General features: G+C 42.6%; 1 protein-coding gene across 2 annotated transcripts in view; it reads right to left on the bottom strand.

Annotated features, from left to right (window-relative positions):
* NSMCE2 (NSE2 (MMS21) homolog, SMC5-SMC6 complex SUMO ligase) overlaps window positions 1–18,392 on the bottom strand; it is a 217,515-nt gene that overhangs the window by 148,021 nt on the left and 51,102 nt on the right. For both annotated transcript variants that reach the window (XM_042973228.1, XM_007076841.3), the window contains exon 4: window positions 2,261–2,414. In XM_042973228.1, coding sequence (XP_042829162.1) covers window positions 2,261–2,414 — 154 coding nt within the window. The remainder of the gene's footprint in view (window positions 1–2,260; window positions 2,415–18,392) is intronic.

Below are 18,392 nucleotides of genomic sequence, written 5' to 3'. Positions count from 1 at the left end.
CTTCCTGGCGTTGCTGTGATTGGGTCCCCACTCGGCAAAACTGAATCCCACGCAATTTAGGTTTGTGTAAATAAAGGTGGTGAGAGCGTGGTGGTGATTTTCATGAAAGGACCCTTGAGCTCTGTGCAGACCAATAAAACTGTTTCAGCCTTTACTTTGCCAGACTAGGCAACTTGAAGCAAGACTCTCTCCCTGGCTTGTAGTTTCCAGTCTTTATAAAAAAAGAAAAAAAATTATTATTATCATTCCTTCCCTTCAGAACATCTCTCAAAACAAATATTCACTGGCTTCTGTATAAAGCCTGGTCCCTCCGACTTGGCTCCGCAAAAACTGTGGGCTCCCGATGCTAATGAGCGTCCTCACAGCAGCATTAAATCTAAAGAAACAGAATCCATCGCCCACGGTGCTACTTTGCCAGCACTAATAATGCACCGAAAATCGCATTTGCAAGTCGTGTGCGCACATCTTAGAGAACACTTGAAGAGGGTATTAATATTTTGCTTGCTCTGTCATTTGAGATTTAAAAACTTCTGAAAAGAGTATTTTAGGAGAAACAAAAAGGGAAAGTTGTCTTAATTCCAGTGTTACATATATAGGGGAAACCGATACAAGGAAGCATTTCTTTCAGTATAAGTCTACTTTGTCTCAAAGTTTAACTGTCTGTCCAAATGATGTGAAGTAGTGCCGGCCTTGGGAAACCACCCCCAACACCACCCCCTGACCATCTGAGAGAGAATTAAAGACATAATAACCACGATTCCAACACGTATCATTTTGCTGAACTGCACACTCTTCATTAGAAAGTGCGTCACCGTGAGCGTACGATTCTACAAAGCTTTACAGCTATCTCTTAGGGAATAATACTTTTGTAAACAATAACAAAGGAGGAAGAAATTTGTATTTTTGGCTATTTATCCTGCACTACGTATCATAAGATATCTTTTTAAAAAATCAAGAATTTTTGATCTTGATTATGATCGGGTAATTTGTCATTATTGGCTCCAAGCAGAAAAACGAAATACATGTGGCTACTTTGACCAACACCAAAAACTGAAATTCACTAGCATCTTTAAGATCGGAAAGACACTAGCAAATCATTATATTACCTGTTTGGGGGATTATTACCCATTTGGGGGAACCACGCAATTTATATTAGAAGGATTTTGGTAGCTGAAGAAGAAAAAAATAGACTAAAATGTGGAGAAAATGCTTACTGTTTAAATCCACATTAAAGCAAAAGTCTCATCAGGATTGCAAAACATTCCAAATTGTGAAACTTAAGTTACTTGTAAGATAGACAAAAGTAAAGCTGCTTCCTCAGTCATTTTTTGAGATCTCAGCATCAATTTAAAGAAAATGCTTATATTTAAAAGAAAGCTTATTTCAAAATAGGAATCCCTCAGTACAAATAAGGACATGAAATAAATTTACATGCCCTACCACAGTGCTCCAGCCGTATGCAAATGAAGGTGATGGGAAATTAAAGTTTACAAAAAAGTTATTTGCTTCCCTATCCGATTCTGTAAGGAATAAAAGAGTCATGAGCCGAAAGCAATGACAAACAATGCAAATGCAAAAACGATCAAATTACATAAAGTTGTTAAGTGGATTAAGCAGACAAAGAGGAAAAGAAAAGGACGGATGTACTTCACTGTACAGAAAAGACAGATTTCTGTCAAATACCATCTACAAAATTTTGGGATAATGAATCACTTCTTTTCCCAATCTCGTTTTTAAATCAAAATTATGTTGGAATCCAAATCGTGATCGCGTGGCATTAATGCTACTACGAAGACAGAAGGGATCAAGAAGATTCTGGTCCACAACTGAAAAGAAAAAACTAGTCTGAGAAAACGGTGCTACTCCTCCAAAGCAGCAAAACCAGAATCAAACTGGTTATTGTGAAGCGTGGCACAGCAGTTTGAAATTTGAAAAACACCATTGCTATTTTAATAAGACAGTTCCGTTTTAATTTCCCAATTCCTCTCCCCAGCAGTGGGACAATACAGTGTAACCATGTCTGGCTGCTGGGGAATTTTCTTAGCACTTTGTGGAAACTGTTGGCTTTCAGAAATGGACAGGCTGATTTGAACCAAAAGTCAGACAAAATACAGAATAGCAACAACAATAAAAAGCAATTTAGAAAGAGGATCAAGCCAAGCAGATAGGCAGACTTTATAAAGTCAGTTTTCTGGGGCGGTGTATCAGGTCAGTTCCCTCCATTCAAAAAGCCAAACCAAAGCAAAGCATGCGGACTTACATTGCTTCTTCAGTTCCTTCAGCTGTTGTTTAAACTGTACAAATTTTGCATTATTTTGAAAGTCTGTGTCACAATTCTTATTCTGTAAAGCCAAAAATTTCTTCTCCACTAATAATTTTAGATCTGGTATCTTCTCTGGACGTTCTTCTTTTACCTGAGGAAGACAAACAACACAATTGCCTTAGTTTAAGGTTAACAATGACACCGTTTTGTGAACATTATTTTTATCTCATTTCATTCAAATAAAAATACAGTGAGGTAGAAAACACAATCCCAACAGAACCAGAGAGCTTGGGACTTGTTCCAGAACAGATGGCCGGTAAACGGTTGGGGAGCCATTCATCCCATCTCCTCATCACTTTCTTAAACCCTCCCTCCAATGCCCGACTAACCTCCTGTCTCCTGACAACTACTAGGGAAAAATCTCACACCAGAGCAACTCTGTGCCCTCCAACGTCAAGGGAACCTGGGCCTCATGGCTTCCTCCTTTTTGTCAGGTCTGCTCAGTCCCCTCTCCTCCTCTTCTCTGGCTCTCTGTCCCAGCAGCAGAGAGAGGCTCCTACTTCACAAAGAAGTTGAGGCTTTAATCTTGAACTTTGCCATCTGCAGCCACAAGGAATAAGTGTCCCCTGTTCTGTTCAAAGCTAAACTGTCAATAATCTATCTTTTTGTTCCCCCCCCCCCAATATTTTACTGTCAAACTTCTAAACATGTGGCCAGGTTGAAAGCATTGTGTTTTACCACTCATCTACCTCCTAGATGCCACAACTGACATTTTGCTATGTTCACTTTATCACCATAGCGATCCATCTATCTGTTCTTTCCATCCTTAATCTTGCTTCAAGTTCATTCCTAATTTATCCTCACGTCTGTCAGGCCACACCTTCTTTCCCCCAAAACCTCTGAATTGGCTCCTTACTCCCCAGTTTAACAGCCAAACTCCTCTAACCCCTGCCCGTTCCGCTCAGGTACTTTCTCTTCGTAGTCTAGCTCCTTGGAAAAATCATCTGTACCCACTGTTTCTAGTTCCTTGACCTCAACCTTTAGCCACTGCCATCAAGCTGCTGCCCCCGCCCCCGCTCCCCACCCCCTTCACTGTGACTGCTCTTCTTTAGGCCTTCATATTTGGCTTCCTGATGCCCCTGCACCAAGCAAAATTCACCAAACTCTCCCTTGCAGCCCAACTCTCCCTTAAGCCCAACATGCTTTAGACTTTTACCATAGCCCCCTTAATATTCGACTGCATTGATTTTTACATGTCTACTTCCCCTAGCAAAATGCAGACTCTTTGAAAAATGTGTGATTTATCACTGCGTTTGCCAGCACGTGGCATGTAGTAGATAGTATTCAATATATGTACTCGACAGATTTCAAACAAATTAATCTTACATGCTCCAAATATACTTCCCCACTAAAACCCACAAATGATCGACTTAACTGACATTAGGAGAGCATACAGGACAATTTCTAAGCTGGAAGACAACTCAGAGGTCATCTAACCTTGATGTCTACCTTCCTCAGTTTCATAAATAAATAAAATTATATAGAAAGAAGTTAAATGACTTGTTTACTATAATCCAGTTGGTTGGAGGCAATGTTAAGGCTGCAAATAGATACAGAAAATTCTTGCTTTTGGTTCCAGTCCGTGGAATATATTCATCTCTCTGAATCTGAGTATCAACTAGTGTGAAGTCAAAAGATTACCTGTAATTTATCTGTTTCAATTACGCTTTGTCATGGAAAAAAGAATTGTATAATCTTCTTTTGTTTAACTGCTATGCACTTTAATTAGCTAAAATCAAAAAATGAAAATTAACCATGAAACCAAAATGTCTAAATGTAATTTATGGTACAGAGTGTAGAAACTGTTTTCTCATTGCATGGGTGATATTCAACCAGTGCTGGATCCATCATCAAAGAGAGCTGTGAGAAATATGGAGAGGCTTTAATGACACATCTTATACATAATTAAAAATTTTAAATAAGTCCTGTACGGCTAAAGAACCAATAAAGCTCAGTTTGGAAAAGAGAAGGTAGAGAGGCAGTTTAACAATGCCTCATGTCTCAAGAATAGGAGATGTTAGACATGTGACTAGCTATCCTCTACCTCTATAATGGACAGGACAGGATGAAACAAGTTCAAGACTGTAGCATGAAAAGTTCAGAGTAGATACAGAAAATAAATGACAAGTTCTCAGAAAAGAATTATAGTCTTTCTCTCTGGATTTATAAAATAAAATGGACTCACATCCACCTGAGACGTGAATAGTGCTATTATAACCAGGTATAAAAGACCTTCTCAAGGTCTTTTCTGGGCTGCAATTGTTATTTAATCTGGGGCAATCAGAGCAGAGCTGAGCAGATGATCAGTAAAGGCAAAAGTTCTTTTCCAGTAAAGTCTCTAGCCCGCTCAACATATTTAATGTCCGTAGCCCCATTACCACCCAAGCAGAAGAGCTGGCTGGAAGATGGGGGCGGAGAAGATGGAGAAAGGATAGGCATTTTGAGACTGACAACATGGCGACCTGAAATAGGACTAGGAAAACCTGAATAAGCCAAATTTCGTGATTCAAAATACTCATTTTCCCCAAGGCCAGAACCTCAATGGAACTGCCGGAAAGCACATAAATTCACTGCAGCAAGTATCTTCTCTGGAAATGGGATGCTGCGGTTGGCACAGCTATGTGTGGTAGAGAGAACTTACTAGGCTCTGGCTATCAAAACGAGAGCCTGGAAAATACCGAACTCCTTATCTGTTGAAATCAATGCGGTGAATGGGAACTAAGGATATTTTTCATGGACTCTTGCTTTGTTTGTATCTTCGAGAAATAAGTTGTACAGTCCCAAAATGAGAAGGAAAAGAAGCCATTCTTTGGGTAGCTGATCGTTAAGTGTAATCTAGTCCGAAAAAGGTAAGGATGGCCCTCTTTCCCCAGGACAAATCCCAAATACTTCAAAGAAATGTGACATGGCAGGAGATTTTACTGGATCCTTAGTCCATTTCTTTCCCAAAGATCAAGTCCCTTGATGCAGGACTTAAAACCTAAGTGAATTAAAAGACACTGGGTGTATTAGTTTGCTAAGGCTGCCACAACAACATACCACAGACTAGGTGGCTTCTAGGTAGAAATTCTTTTCTCACAGATCTGGAGGTGGCAAGTCTTTGGCTTGTAGATGGCCATCTTCTCCCTGTGTCATCTGTCACATGGTCTTCCTTCTAGCTGTCCGTGTCCAAATTCCCCTTTTTTATAAGGGTACCAGTCATACTGGATCAAAGCCCATGCCAATGACTTCATTTTAACTTAACTCCCTCTTTAAAAACCCATCTCCAAAACTGTCATATTCTAAGGTACTGGGGTTTAGGACTTCAGCATATGAATTCGAGGGGAACGCAATTCAGCACATACACTGGGTTAATAAATTTTTGAAGCAGAATTTTTTTTAAACACCTCAGAGATTATTAATCTTTATGCCATTATAATTTAAAAACGATAGGAACTACCGAGAGGTAAACTTAACAGATACCATACTTACATAATGGGAATTTGATTCTGCCCTCGGGAGAGAAAAAGTCAGGTTTTTATTCACTCACTACCCACTTCCCTCTCCAGTATTCAGTGAGTGCCTTCCATGTGCTAAGAACTGTAGCTACACTGGAGAGAAACCAGAAAAGTCGATCAGGAGCACGTGGTGAACAGCTCTGAAAGTGAGACCTGGCCTGATGGCAGCAGGAACGACAATTTTAGGAGGTTTTAGGGAGTAAAGTAAGAATACCATAAGAAACTTTTTTTAATCACTGCTGTAGTTCAAGTATATAAGATGCACTTCAGACAGGGAGGGGGGAGGAAGTTACTGCTGTAGGTTGACTAATGGCAGAGGGGCTGACAACCGGACCGCATCACGATGCCATTTTTAAAGCACAATGGCCAAGTCTTTTTGTGAGAGCGGTGACTCCAAGATCTGTAACAGTTAATATGGGCAACCAAGGAAAGGACATTTTCTTGAGGAAAGAAGGGGCAATCCTGAACGTCTGTCTGAGTGGAGAGATCTGGTACACAGCGGGAGAGACATTTTAAATGAGATGGGAACAGAAAGAAAAGAGACGCAAAAGGAACTCTAAAAGAAGCAAAGAAGAAAACCAGGGGTGAGGAATGCCACAGAAGAAAGAAAAGGGAAAGTTTCCTTGACAGAGATGCTCGTCCTTGGGGGAAAATGACGCAAGAGAGCTCGGGTAAGATAAGGTCTAAACAGAGACTGGACTTCATTACAAGGGATTTTGTACCCTGGAGCGGAACGATTTACCCATCTTAGCCTATCAGCCTGTGAAGCTTCTCTCAGGCAAGGGCTGTTTGCCTGGGGTCTAGCGCACTTCCTGTTGTATAGTAGGTGCTTGAAAGATGTTGAGGAACAAGTGAACTATGGGGCAGCCAAATGATACTGTCTTGAGAGGAGAAAAGAGATTAAGGGAGTTCTGCGTTAACAGATGAACTAAAGTTCGGCAGTAAAGGAAGAGAGAGATGGGAGTCGATCATGGGACAGATGGGAGAGACTCCTTTATTTGCACGGAGGTTAAGAGTAGCTTGAAATCAAAATGACAAAACAGAGGAAAAAGAACATGTAACCCCGGGATCAGACAGATCTGAAACAACCCTATGTATGGATCTTGGGACAATCCTTCCAGGCCTCAGATTTCTCCTACCTCTGAATTAGGAATCAGGAACACCAACTTCAGTGCTGTGAGGATTAATTAAATCATGCTTGTGTTTAACTGTGGCACATTGTGGATGTTAAAAAACTTTTGTTCTTTTCCTTTTACCTCTGGCATACAGCCTTGAACATGTTTGTGGGCTAAGGGGGAGGAGCCAGTGGGGAAACATAAATCACAAGTGCTAAGAGAAAGCAGGTAACAGATTTAAGAAAATCATTCCAGTACAAGGGCAAAAACTAGAGAGGAAGCAAGACCAGCTGGGAAAGCAAAACCACAGCCTTTACCAGGTGTCATAAATGCCTACAGGGCTGGTCAAGCAAAGATCTGAGGAAACCCCCAATAAAGGACAACAGGAAGTGGTGAGGACCCTGGTAAGCAGACAGTACAAGCCCCAGGTGAGAGGAAGTTGCTACACAGCTCCAGATGTCTGTGGCCCGGCGACAGAGCAAGTCCGAGTTTTTAAAGAAAAATCAGAAATCTAGATTTCTGTGACACATTTTCTAGTTTTCAAAACAATGCATAGTCCAGACAATACATCAGCCTAAAGCCCACGAGTTTGAAACCTCTATTTAATGCAGAGGAGATATTTTAGCCATAAAAATAAAAGTACTTCTGTGATCCACAATATTTACGGATCCAGTGTAACTCCCAGATTTCTACCTGAGGGATGAAATACGATCCTTTCAAGCAGGACAGAGAATAACGGGAAAAATCATGAAGAAGAGAGGGGAAGTAAAGGATTCCATTTTGATATGCTCACCCAAAGGATTTATGATGAAAAATGTGGGCTCCAGACTTGAGATTAAACGTGACGCTCTGCTACTAACTGAATGACTTTGGAAAAGTTACGAAGTGCATCTAGCCTTAGTTTCCTCACGTCTAAAGAGAAAAGAATCACAGTATTTGCCTCACAGTGTTTTGAGAAAAATAGATGGAAGGAAGCAATGAAGCAGTGAGCTGTCAACCACAGAGAATACTCAATAACACATACTCAATACTCAATACTCAATAACACTCATTACACATCTATCTTTGGGGTGCCTGGATGTACAGGTCAGCAGCTCAGCAGCCTGACATGGAAACACCACACGGAAGAATCACTGTATAGATTTTAATAGAAACCATGGAAACAAATAGGGTTACCAAGAAGACGAATAAATAGAAACAAAAAAGGACCAAGGATAAAACTATGAGAATACCACATTTATGGGGCAGCTAAAGGAACCTAAAAAGAAGAAGGACAAGAGCTAAGATGACAAACAAAAGAAAATCCCCCTGAAGTCCAGGAAGGAATTTCAAGATCTGTCAAATGCTACAGAAAAGTCAAGCTACATAAGGATTGAGACTTGCCCACTAGACCTGGTGACTTGGTCCCCGGAGACTTTAGCAAAAGCAGAGACATGCACAAAGTACAGACTCTGAAATACGCAGACTTTTGTTCAATTAACTGTTTCAAAAAGATGGAGCCAGAACAGGAAAAAACACACAAATACCCAAAAGTTCCATAGGCTCTCCAACTAACTGCTCAGTTTCTGCTCAAGATCACTCGTGAATGTTTAGCTACATTTAACTGGCACCCAACACTCCTGTGACTGTAATATTTCTCTATGTCAGCAAGGAGAAGGCAATCAATGAGCTGGTAACAACCAACTTAGGTCTCTGGTGACTCTGTCCCTCATGAAGAGGCTGATTGTTTCAGGAAAAGTGATTACGGTAGGAACAAACGGCAGGATTTCATCCTTACCTGTATCATTTCCAACATGCTTTAACATAAAATTTTAAATATTTATAATATACCTCATTTCTTTCAAACAGTATTATATACATATGCAATTACTCTAAGTATGTCATTTTATTGCCCTAGGGCAAAGTCAAGGTTTCCTCCTCCTCCAATTATCATTATTGCCTTATAGCTATCATTTCACTGGGAGGGGAGATCACAGGAGCTAAGGATATTAATGGGCTGAGTCATTCACACACTTTTGAATCATGTGAGAATCTAGTATAAAATCAGTCATTCTTGTAACTAAACCAAGACTCAGATGGATTTACTCTCCAAAACAGCCACTGTTAGATGTTTGGCTCCCAAAATAACACATACCTGATGGTTTACATTTTGGAGATCACATAGCCCTTAGAAGTTTATTATGTGTACCCAGTCATGATAAGCAATTTGTTTTGTGTTCTGCTAGGTGCACTAAGTACTCCAAGCTCTAATTCATAGTCCGCTTGATCTAAGGCTACGAGACCCGCTTTCATGCTGGGAATCCAGAGGGAATTGTCTCACTTGGTCCTCAAACATTCATTCAACAAATATTTACTAAATCCCAATTGGGTACCAGGCATTACGCTCAGCACTGAGACATTTATGGAAGTTGGCCCACACTTATGACACATCACCAACCTAACTGGTCATGCACAAGGTAAATTTATATAGGCCAATACTGTCTCCATCTTTATATTAGCAAAAAAAGCTTGGTAAAGTTTTTATTGAAAGGCATGTCCAGGCCAGGAAACATTATGCTTTCACTGGGTATAACCTAATTGCACGTACATATGGAGATACACTATATTTTTCTTTTTTTTTTTTTTTAATTTTTTTTTTTCAACATTTTTTATTTATTTTTGGGACAGAGAGAGACAGAGCATGAACGGGGGAGGGGCAGAGAGAGAGGGAGACACAGAATCGGAAACAGGCTCCAGGCTCCGGGCCATCAGCCCAGAGCCCGACGCGGGGCTCGAACTCACGGACCGCGAGATCGTGACCTGGCTGAAGTCGGACGCTTAACCGACTGCGCCACCCAGGCGCCCCTACACTATATTTTTCTACAGAGTTTACTATACTGTCTTTGCCCTGTTTGAAAATACTTATTTATCATAGACACTAATGATGACCAGCATGGATTACAGCCTTCATCTCATGCCAGTTTCTGTTGTCAATTGCACAATCTGCAGTGAACTCTGTTGGACCCAATTATTTGTAGTTGAGTGAGTTTCCTAGTGCCATTATTCAGTTTGACTTCTGACAAAACGCTTGAGAGAAAATACTTCCTTGTTGAGCATTATGACACATCGAATGGACTCCATGGTTCGCCAAGGTGTTGTAATACACCATTACTGAGCAGCTGCCTACCAGACATGGGAACATCTTTCCTCCTTCAAGGCTTTCAGAAGAAGTTTCAAAATGGAACTTAAACATGTGTGAGAGAGCTGTTGGTCTCATTCTAATGGACCAGTCCTGCTAGGATAGTTGTCTAACAGATGGCAGTTGAATGAGGCAACTTGCCATGTGTGTGCATCTGTTACTAAACATTTATGCTGTTGAAAATTACTCCAATAAATTTCTCATGGCATCTTTCCCACCATAAGATTATGACCAACGGGAATCACTTATTTATTTATATGGGATGCAGCATTAGATTCCCATATGGGGGGCAGAGGGAAACCACCCTCCTAATTTTGCCTCTCGAGTATTTTTTACTTTTTGCTTTATTTTTTGGGCAGAATTCATGTGAACATGCATTATTTACTTATTCATTTATTCACCCATTCAATAAATATTTACTGAACATCTAACCACATGCAGGCACTGAGCTGGGCACTGGAGATGTGACAGTGAGCAGACTAACCTGCACCCTGCTGTTCTCATACGGTTTGGGATTTAATGGAGGAAACAAGCATTATTCAAACAGTCAAATACACCATCACCAACTGTGATAAGTGCTGTGAAGGAAACATATCAGATGCTGGGAGAGCATGTACAACATGAATTTTGAGGACATCGTTTTCACGGGCAATGTTTTTAAGCACCGTGCAATTTAAACACAGGTCACGTGGAGGGGAGGGGAGAGGAGGGGGAGACTCGTCTCAGACACTGCCCTGCACAGCACCTTTCACCAGAGGGGTTCAAAGCTTTCCATACACAAGTGTCATGATCCCAGTTTCACAGATGTGAGGAATGGACAGCTACCAGCAGTTAAGCATCTTGCCCAAGGTCATGCTGAGTCAGTGACCAATGGTTTGCATTCATTCAAATCTCCTTTCAATTTAATTTTGCTTTGCTTGTACCTCCAAGTAACAATTAAGAATGAACTTCTACACCCCATCTTAATTTTATGAAGACATAGTTGATTTCAAGCATATATTCCCAACCTTCAGTGGCCATTTGTCAGTTCTTGTATGAAAGACACTTATTCTGAATTTGAAATTGCCTTTCTTGTCCGCCACGCCTCTGTCATCCACAGAATTACTCAATGCCTTATTTACCTTTATGGTATTTCACTCAGGATTTTGTAGTGAAATAAGTACAGCAATGGCTTGACGCTAATGGGATGTTTCTGGTCGTACCAAGTACCCCATGATCCAGAAAGACGATCTTTCAGCATGCTAAAGCATTTACTGGAAATTCAGTTCCCGTGCTACCTGGGAGATAACACCTCATCAGGTCAGAGTAATGTCCCACAGGATGCTTGTAACCAGTGAATAATATGTGACATTCGTTCTCTAATAGCCAGAATATGTGGGCTAGGAAGCAGGGAACAAATACACATCTTCTCCCCGTCACCATACCTAATGACCAACTTGCAGCCCCCCCACCTCCCATGGCTGCAGCTCTAGTTCTGCTGGTTTAACAGTCTCGGTACCCAAGAGAAGAATGATTTCACCAAGGGACTCAACAAAGCCTCCACTGATTTGGAAGCCTAAACTGCAACCTAGCAATTCTGAGCTCCTTGTGACACTGAAAAGACAGACAGACAGATGAGGTTACAGAACTGGTTGCAGCAATGAATCTTGATTTTCAAGGGTAAAGAGGATAGCTGCTCCAGAGTGAGAAAAGAGAGGTGTGTGTCTGGGACCTGAGATAACTTCTGGTTTTGCCATTTGTAATGGTAAAAGATAACGGAAGTCGTAACTAACTCCATACAGGCAGGAACACAGATACCCCAGGAGTGAAAGTTGACGTGTTCTAGTCAGATAAAAACCTACAGTCAGCTGTGAGCTGGCTGCGAACAAAGGGAACATGGAATGGGTCATGGAGAAAAGGAGTTAATACCAAGAAGTTATGGGTTCAGGACTAATGGTGAAAGCTAAGACAGAAGTGTCCCTTCATATTTCTTCCTTAGTTTGACAAATACATATTTATATTTTAAACTAATTTCTCCCTTTCCCTTTTTCCTAATATTTTAGAAAATGTAAGTTGGTGGTGAGGTGCCTGGGTGGCTCAGTCAGTTAAACATCTGCCTCTTGAGATCGAGCCCCATGTCGAGGGTAGAGCCTGCTTGGGGTTCTCTCTACCCTCTCTCTCTCTGCTCTTTCCCCACTTATGTGTTCATGCGTGCTTTTCTCTCTCTCTCTCTCTCTTCAAATAAATAGATAGATAAACATTAAAAAAGAAAAGTTGGTGGCTCACTAGTTACAGAGTACCACAGTACAACAATAACACACAAAAAAATAAGTGTGGCCCAAATAGCCTGGACTTGCAAACAGTAACTAATAAGATGTTTGACTGGTCCACCTTTGGGGGAAAGAGAGAGCATATGAGGAGAGATAGCTGCAGCATATTTTGTTATTGTTCCTGCTGTTTGCAAATTTAAGTCTGGGAGAAAAGTATATACAGAGGTTGAGCAGCTAAGCTCACTGGTCTAGAACCTTTCGAATACTTTTCCTATGTTTGGGGAATGTCCCACCTTATGAGAGATACCTCACTGGGGCCGGAACCCCAAATTTGCTTTCCTGGCCTCCTCTGCAGTAAGAACCCAGATGTCATGATGGCCCTTGGCCTGTGGAACCTCAATTCTTGAGAATGACATGAGGGAGTTGTATAGAAGGTGCCAGCCTAGCCCCTGGAACCAGATTTACCTAGAGACAGAACCTTCCAACCTCAGCTCTGCCTCCCACTAGCCATGTGATCTCGGGCAAGTTACTTAACCACTCAAAAACCCGATTTCTTCATGTACACTCTAATCAAGTCAGAGGCTGTCATGAATATTGAATGAATTAATATGTTTAAGGAATTTGGAGCTCTGAAATCCAAAGACAGTAGCCACTGGCCGCAGGTGGTTATTTAAATCTGAATTAAAATTACACAAAATTTAGGGGCGCCTGGGTGGCTCAGTCGGTTGAGCGGCCGACTTCGGCTCAGGTCATGATCTCGCGGTCCGTGAGGTCGAGCCCCGCGTCGGGCTCTGTGCTTACAGCTCAGAGCCTGGAGCCTGTTTCGGATTCTGTGTCTCCCTCTCTCTGACCCTCCCCTGTTCATGCTCTGTCTCTCTCGATCTCAAAAATAAATAAACATTAAAAAAAAAAATTTTTTTTAATAAATAAATAAAATTACACAAAATTTAAAATTTAGTTCCTCGGTCACACTGTCACGTTTCAAATGCCAGTGGCTGGCGGCTACTTTCCTGGACAGCACAGATCCGGAACATTTCTACTTTCTATAGGAAGTTCTACCAGCACACGATGACGTACAGAATACGTCCCGGCACTCGGCACGCGCTCACTCGACATTGCTACCATTGTTATCACCAGTATTATTATCACCACATTGTCGTCGCTGTTCTTGTTGTTACTTCGCATCACATCTCCAGAACTTACTCACCTTCTATCTTCAGGTTTGTACCTCTGACCACCATCAACTAATCCCCCACCCTCCATCCCTTTCCCTCGCCTCTGACAACAGCCATGTTATCATTATTATTACAAAATCAAGTTTAATATTCAGTGGGACTTAAAACCTGGGTGGGGAGGGGAGACAGACGAGTAAAAAGCAACTTGAATGTAGCTGGTAAGAATTAGCAGCAGTCAATCAGCAGCAGCAACTGCTCTTGATTTATAGTTTATTATGGGCAAGGTACTGAGCGAAGTGCTTCATGTGGCTTCTTTAATCCCCTCTCCAAACAAACAAACAAACAAACAACCTGAGAGGTAAGAACTAATGCCCCTATGTTACAGATTAGGAAACTGAGGCTAAGGAGTAGTCTGACGGCAAGTGGTCCAACAGCTCACCTGACCTCATGGAGTTTACACTCTAGCTGGCAAGAACAGTATTAGCCAGATGATAACGAGTGCCTCGGACAACAATCAGGCAGGGTGGGGCAGGTGCCCTCATCTATGACGGGCAGTCAGGGAAGGCTTCACTGAGAAAATGACATGAACAGAGACCTGAGGCAGAGTAAAAGGAGGTGAGGTGACAAGTAACACGGAAGGAGGGTGGGACAGGTCAAAGAGGCCAGTGTGTGTGGCCTCTCACCCCTCCCCTGAGAGATGGGAAGGCTCGGGCAGGAGTGAGGAGATCTGATTGCCTGTTTAAAGGATCACGCTGGCTGTTGTGATTAGAAACAATTTGGGGGAGGAAGGGCAGAAACAGGCCGCTGTAGTCATCTACGCAAGGGTGACGATGGCCGGATGAGGGTGACGGCAGCAGAAGGAGCCAAGAGGTGGTCACATTCTAAATACATTCTGAAGATAGAAACAACAGAGTTTACTGATGGGCTGAGTACGGGCTGAGAAACAAGGAAGTTGGGACAACTTTGGTTTTACCCTGACTGAATGAAAGAGTATAGCTGTCATCTTCTGAGGTGGAGAAGTCTGGAGGGACAGCTGATGTGGGAGGAAACACATGAAGAGTTTAGGTTTGGAAGGTTGAATGTGAAACGCCAGCGGGAAGGAAATGAAGTGGAAACGAGAAGACAGCTGCATACGTGAGACACGGTTTTGGAGAGAAGGCGGAGTATAGGTACAAACGCTACAAACAATGATCAAGTACAAGTACTTGAGTACAAGTACAAGTACAAGTACAAGCACAGGAGAGAAATCCACTTGACAGACAGAACTCAGGCCCTCCAGGGAGGGCTTCCAAAGCGAGAGAAGAGCACTCCCAGTAGAAGGAATGATGTGTACTGAGGCCAGAGGCACGAGAACATTCTAAGACTAGCATAAAAGAATGGTAAAAAAATGAGACTAAGCAGGGGAATATGTCAGGGAAAGACGTCTGTATTCAATCCTGATGGCAGTTAAGGAATAACTGAAGACGGTAAAGCTGTGAAAAGGGCAGGCAGAATAATGAAAATGTCCAGTTTAGAAAGACTGCTTGGGCTGCTAGACAGAAAACACTGGAAGACGGCACAGCTTTGTGCAGCAAACGCTCCAGGGGAAACTGAAGACCGAAGACGGGGAGGAGGCCGGTGAGCTATCTGACAGTCGGTCAAGTCTGGAGGCGGGCGGCATGCTGGAAGGAGCTCGGAGGAGGAAGGACGAAGAGACGCTTTGTGGTGTGCGAAGCTGGGCGGACGCCATCGCCATTCACCAAGCTACAGCGGCTCAGAAGAAGATCAGGGGCCAAGTTCTCCCCGACGCAGGCTGAATTTAAGGAGCCCGTGTAAAGTGGGGATGGCAGAGAGAAGAGCGAATCTGTCTGTGTGATCCTCAGACGAGTGCCCGGCGCGGAAATGAGGATTTGGGCCTCAGCAGCAGGCAGACGACGATTCAAGTTACAAGCACGGATGTTCTCTCTCTCGGGAAGAGAGTGTAGCGTGAGAAAAAGGGCCCAAGAACAGGCAGAATACAAAGATTTAGTGGGCGGGGACACATTCAGGAGGGTTCACTAAGGAGACCATGGAGAAGTGGCCAAGGAGCTAGACGGGAAGAAAAACAGCCGTGCATGGTCATACATGGAACACAGCAATTCAGCAGGGAGAGGGTGTCAATAGCAGAGAAGTCACGCGAGGAACTGACTGAACAATACCCACCGGATTTTGCACAAGGTGTGGAAAACCTCGGGCATGTCACTAACTGTCCGCCTCAGCTTCCGTCTCTACCCAAAAACATTACACCGTCCAACTGCACAGGCTGTCGTGAGGATACGCGGTAACGTGTAAGAAGTACCAGCAGCATCAGACACACGCAGCACTAAAAAACTGCTCTATTTTGATCGCCACGTAGGTCAGACAGGTCATGGCAACAAAGAGAACAGAGGTAGGAAGCACGGAACGATGGCCGTGAAGTGAGAATGCGCGGTTGGACAAAGAGCAGGTGGCAGAAAAGAGCGACAGTCCTTTTCCTTTTCTTCCGCCCTTCTGCGGATGTTTCCTTTCTCCCTCCTTCTAGATGCAGCTTAGAATGCAGCCATTCCCATGAGCCTGTCAAAGGGGCCCTGTTAAGTTTCTCTCAGAGTTTACACAAAGAACCGTGTTTTCACAGCCTTTTAAGACAATCATGAGTCTGTGAGACGGATGCTATGTTCTTTAGAAGAGCAGCTTAAATTCATGAGCAGTCCCACAGAAGTTAAACCTATCGATTAGTGATTTCAAAAATTCTCCTAACAGTTTTTGAAATGATAAGCCAGGTAAGGTTTATCAAATGAAACATTCTAACTACATGATTAAGGAGACCTTTGAACAACCAAATGGACTTTCAGGTTAGTTTCGACACCGACCAAATGAGAGTCACAGAGAAGTTTCCCAGATTGCACGTGCTTTCTTATCAAGGACTGAGGCACTGCCTTTCGGGGGGCAGAGAAGACAGACCGAGAACACGGTCTCTGCCGCTTGCATTTCTAACGTAAGAAACACTGAGTTTTACATAAAAGAGTTCCGCTGATTTTTTTTTTTTCATATTATAACCATGCCCATCCTATTTCTTCCACGGCCTCTTTGCTGCGGAATTGACTTTGTAATTCTTTCAATGCAACTCTCAGTACATGAAGCCCATAGTATATGCCCTTCCCTACCTGCTTATTCTGTTACACCCATCAAATTCAAGGTTCCTAGAAAAGCCCCAATTCCTGAGGATCGCGATTTTCTTATACACATTTACATAAACTTCCCTTTTCCATACGAGTCCGCAGTCACTGGTGATACTGAGGCTCTCTGGTGGTAAAGAGGCGCCCTGCTTTCGAATCTCAACAATGAAGGACGTATTCCTTGCTCTAGTCTTCGTGTGAGTGTGTGGAGGGGAGACAGCAGGAGAAGGGATGTACATACTTGGGGTTCTCTCTCCTGAAGAAAGCAGACTTGAGAGGAGATTGGGGAAGGCTACGTTTCACAGAAGTGCGTTCTTTCTGAGCATTCGGAAGCAGGAAGACCAGCCTTTAACACCTGGAACCACTGGGGAGCAAGAGCGTCTCCACCATGTTCCATTGCTTCCCTGGATCTTCCAGTCACTGGAGGATCTCAATAACTGAAAGAAGGAATTCAGCATTTCCGTTATCATCTAAAAGAAAGGGAAACGCAAGTGGTTTTCTTCCTTCTGTTCTTGCTAAGTGTCCATCAGAAAACCTATTCAGTATGACTGTAGGAGCCAGGAAGAAGGCAAAATACCGATTTCGGAAATACTACATTTTCCCCTCTCGGTCCGTAACTTCTAAGGTTCTTAAGTGCCACAAAGATTCTAGTAAATAGACCTCTGATTTCAAATCGCCTGCCTTTATATCACATGCACATCTACAGCATGGAGTGAGGGCAATCCATAGATAAGACGCTGGATCTTTCCCTCAGTTACCACATCTCACCCAACACGATAAAGACTCTGGAATTACTAATGCTCCAGTAGTTCATTAATGCTCCTTTATCCTTAACCTGTTCCATTCACTCCAGCCTAACAGCCTATCAAATTCTCAGATGCTGCCTTCTCTATAATTAATATGGCTTCCTGATATTTGAAATTACTTCCCACTACTAAAGCTATCAAATTGCCTTTTCCCTTCCAATTCATCTCTTGTGAGAAAGGTTTCCTGACTAAATGAAAAGGAATTCTATCCATCACAAACCTAATCAAAAAGCTACTATGCCCAGGAAAATTAAAACAATGACCAAGACAAAACCGGTCAGATGCTTCCTAGTCGGTATACAGCACTTTTTAGAATAATTTACATAATCTGATTCTCGGCGCCCAGAGAGATTAAGGAACTTCCTTGAACCAAACACCTAATAGGGGACAGAGCTGAGGCTACAGGGTAGCCACCAAGTCTGAAAACACAGATAATACTATTTCATAATGCAGTGTAATATTATATAATTAAGCCACGTATTGTGTGTTCATCTACATTTCCAGACTTGGTGGCCGCCCTGTAAACCCAGATCTTCTGGCCCCAACCTATTTCCCTTGATTCTCCCACACGTTTTGCCCTGGAAGTACTAAAAAAAAGGGGGCAGTCAATGGAAAATACCGCCTTCCACAGCGATGATAGGTAAACATTTATAAACCAGCTTTCCTATTCTGTTGGCCAATTTAATTTCACAGCCTTGTGCCTGGAGATTAAAAGAGGCAACTAGTATCTTCTGAATGCCTACTGCGTGAAGCCTCACTTCCTATGAGGCATGAAGTATTTGACCTACATTATCTCATCTAGTCCTGGTAGCAGCCCTACGAGGCGTCGCCCTCTTTTTACAGATAAGGAAACTGAGGATTTCAACAAGACAAGTC

The sequence above is a fragment of the Panthera tigris genome, chromosome F2 (assembly GCF_018350195.1).
Source record: "Panthera tigris isolate Pti1 chromosome F2, P.tigris_Pti1_mat1.1, whole genome shotgun sequence".
NCBI lineage: Eukaryota > Metazoa > Chordata > Mammalia > Carnivora > Felidae > Panthera > Panthera tigris.
Note: the sequence above shows the minus strand (reverse complement) of the source record. Positions and strands in the feature narration are given on the sequence as shown.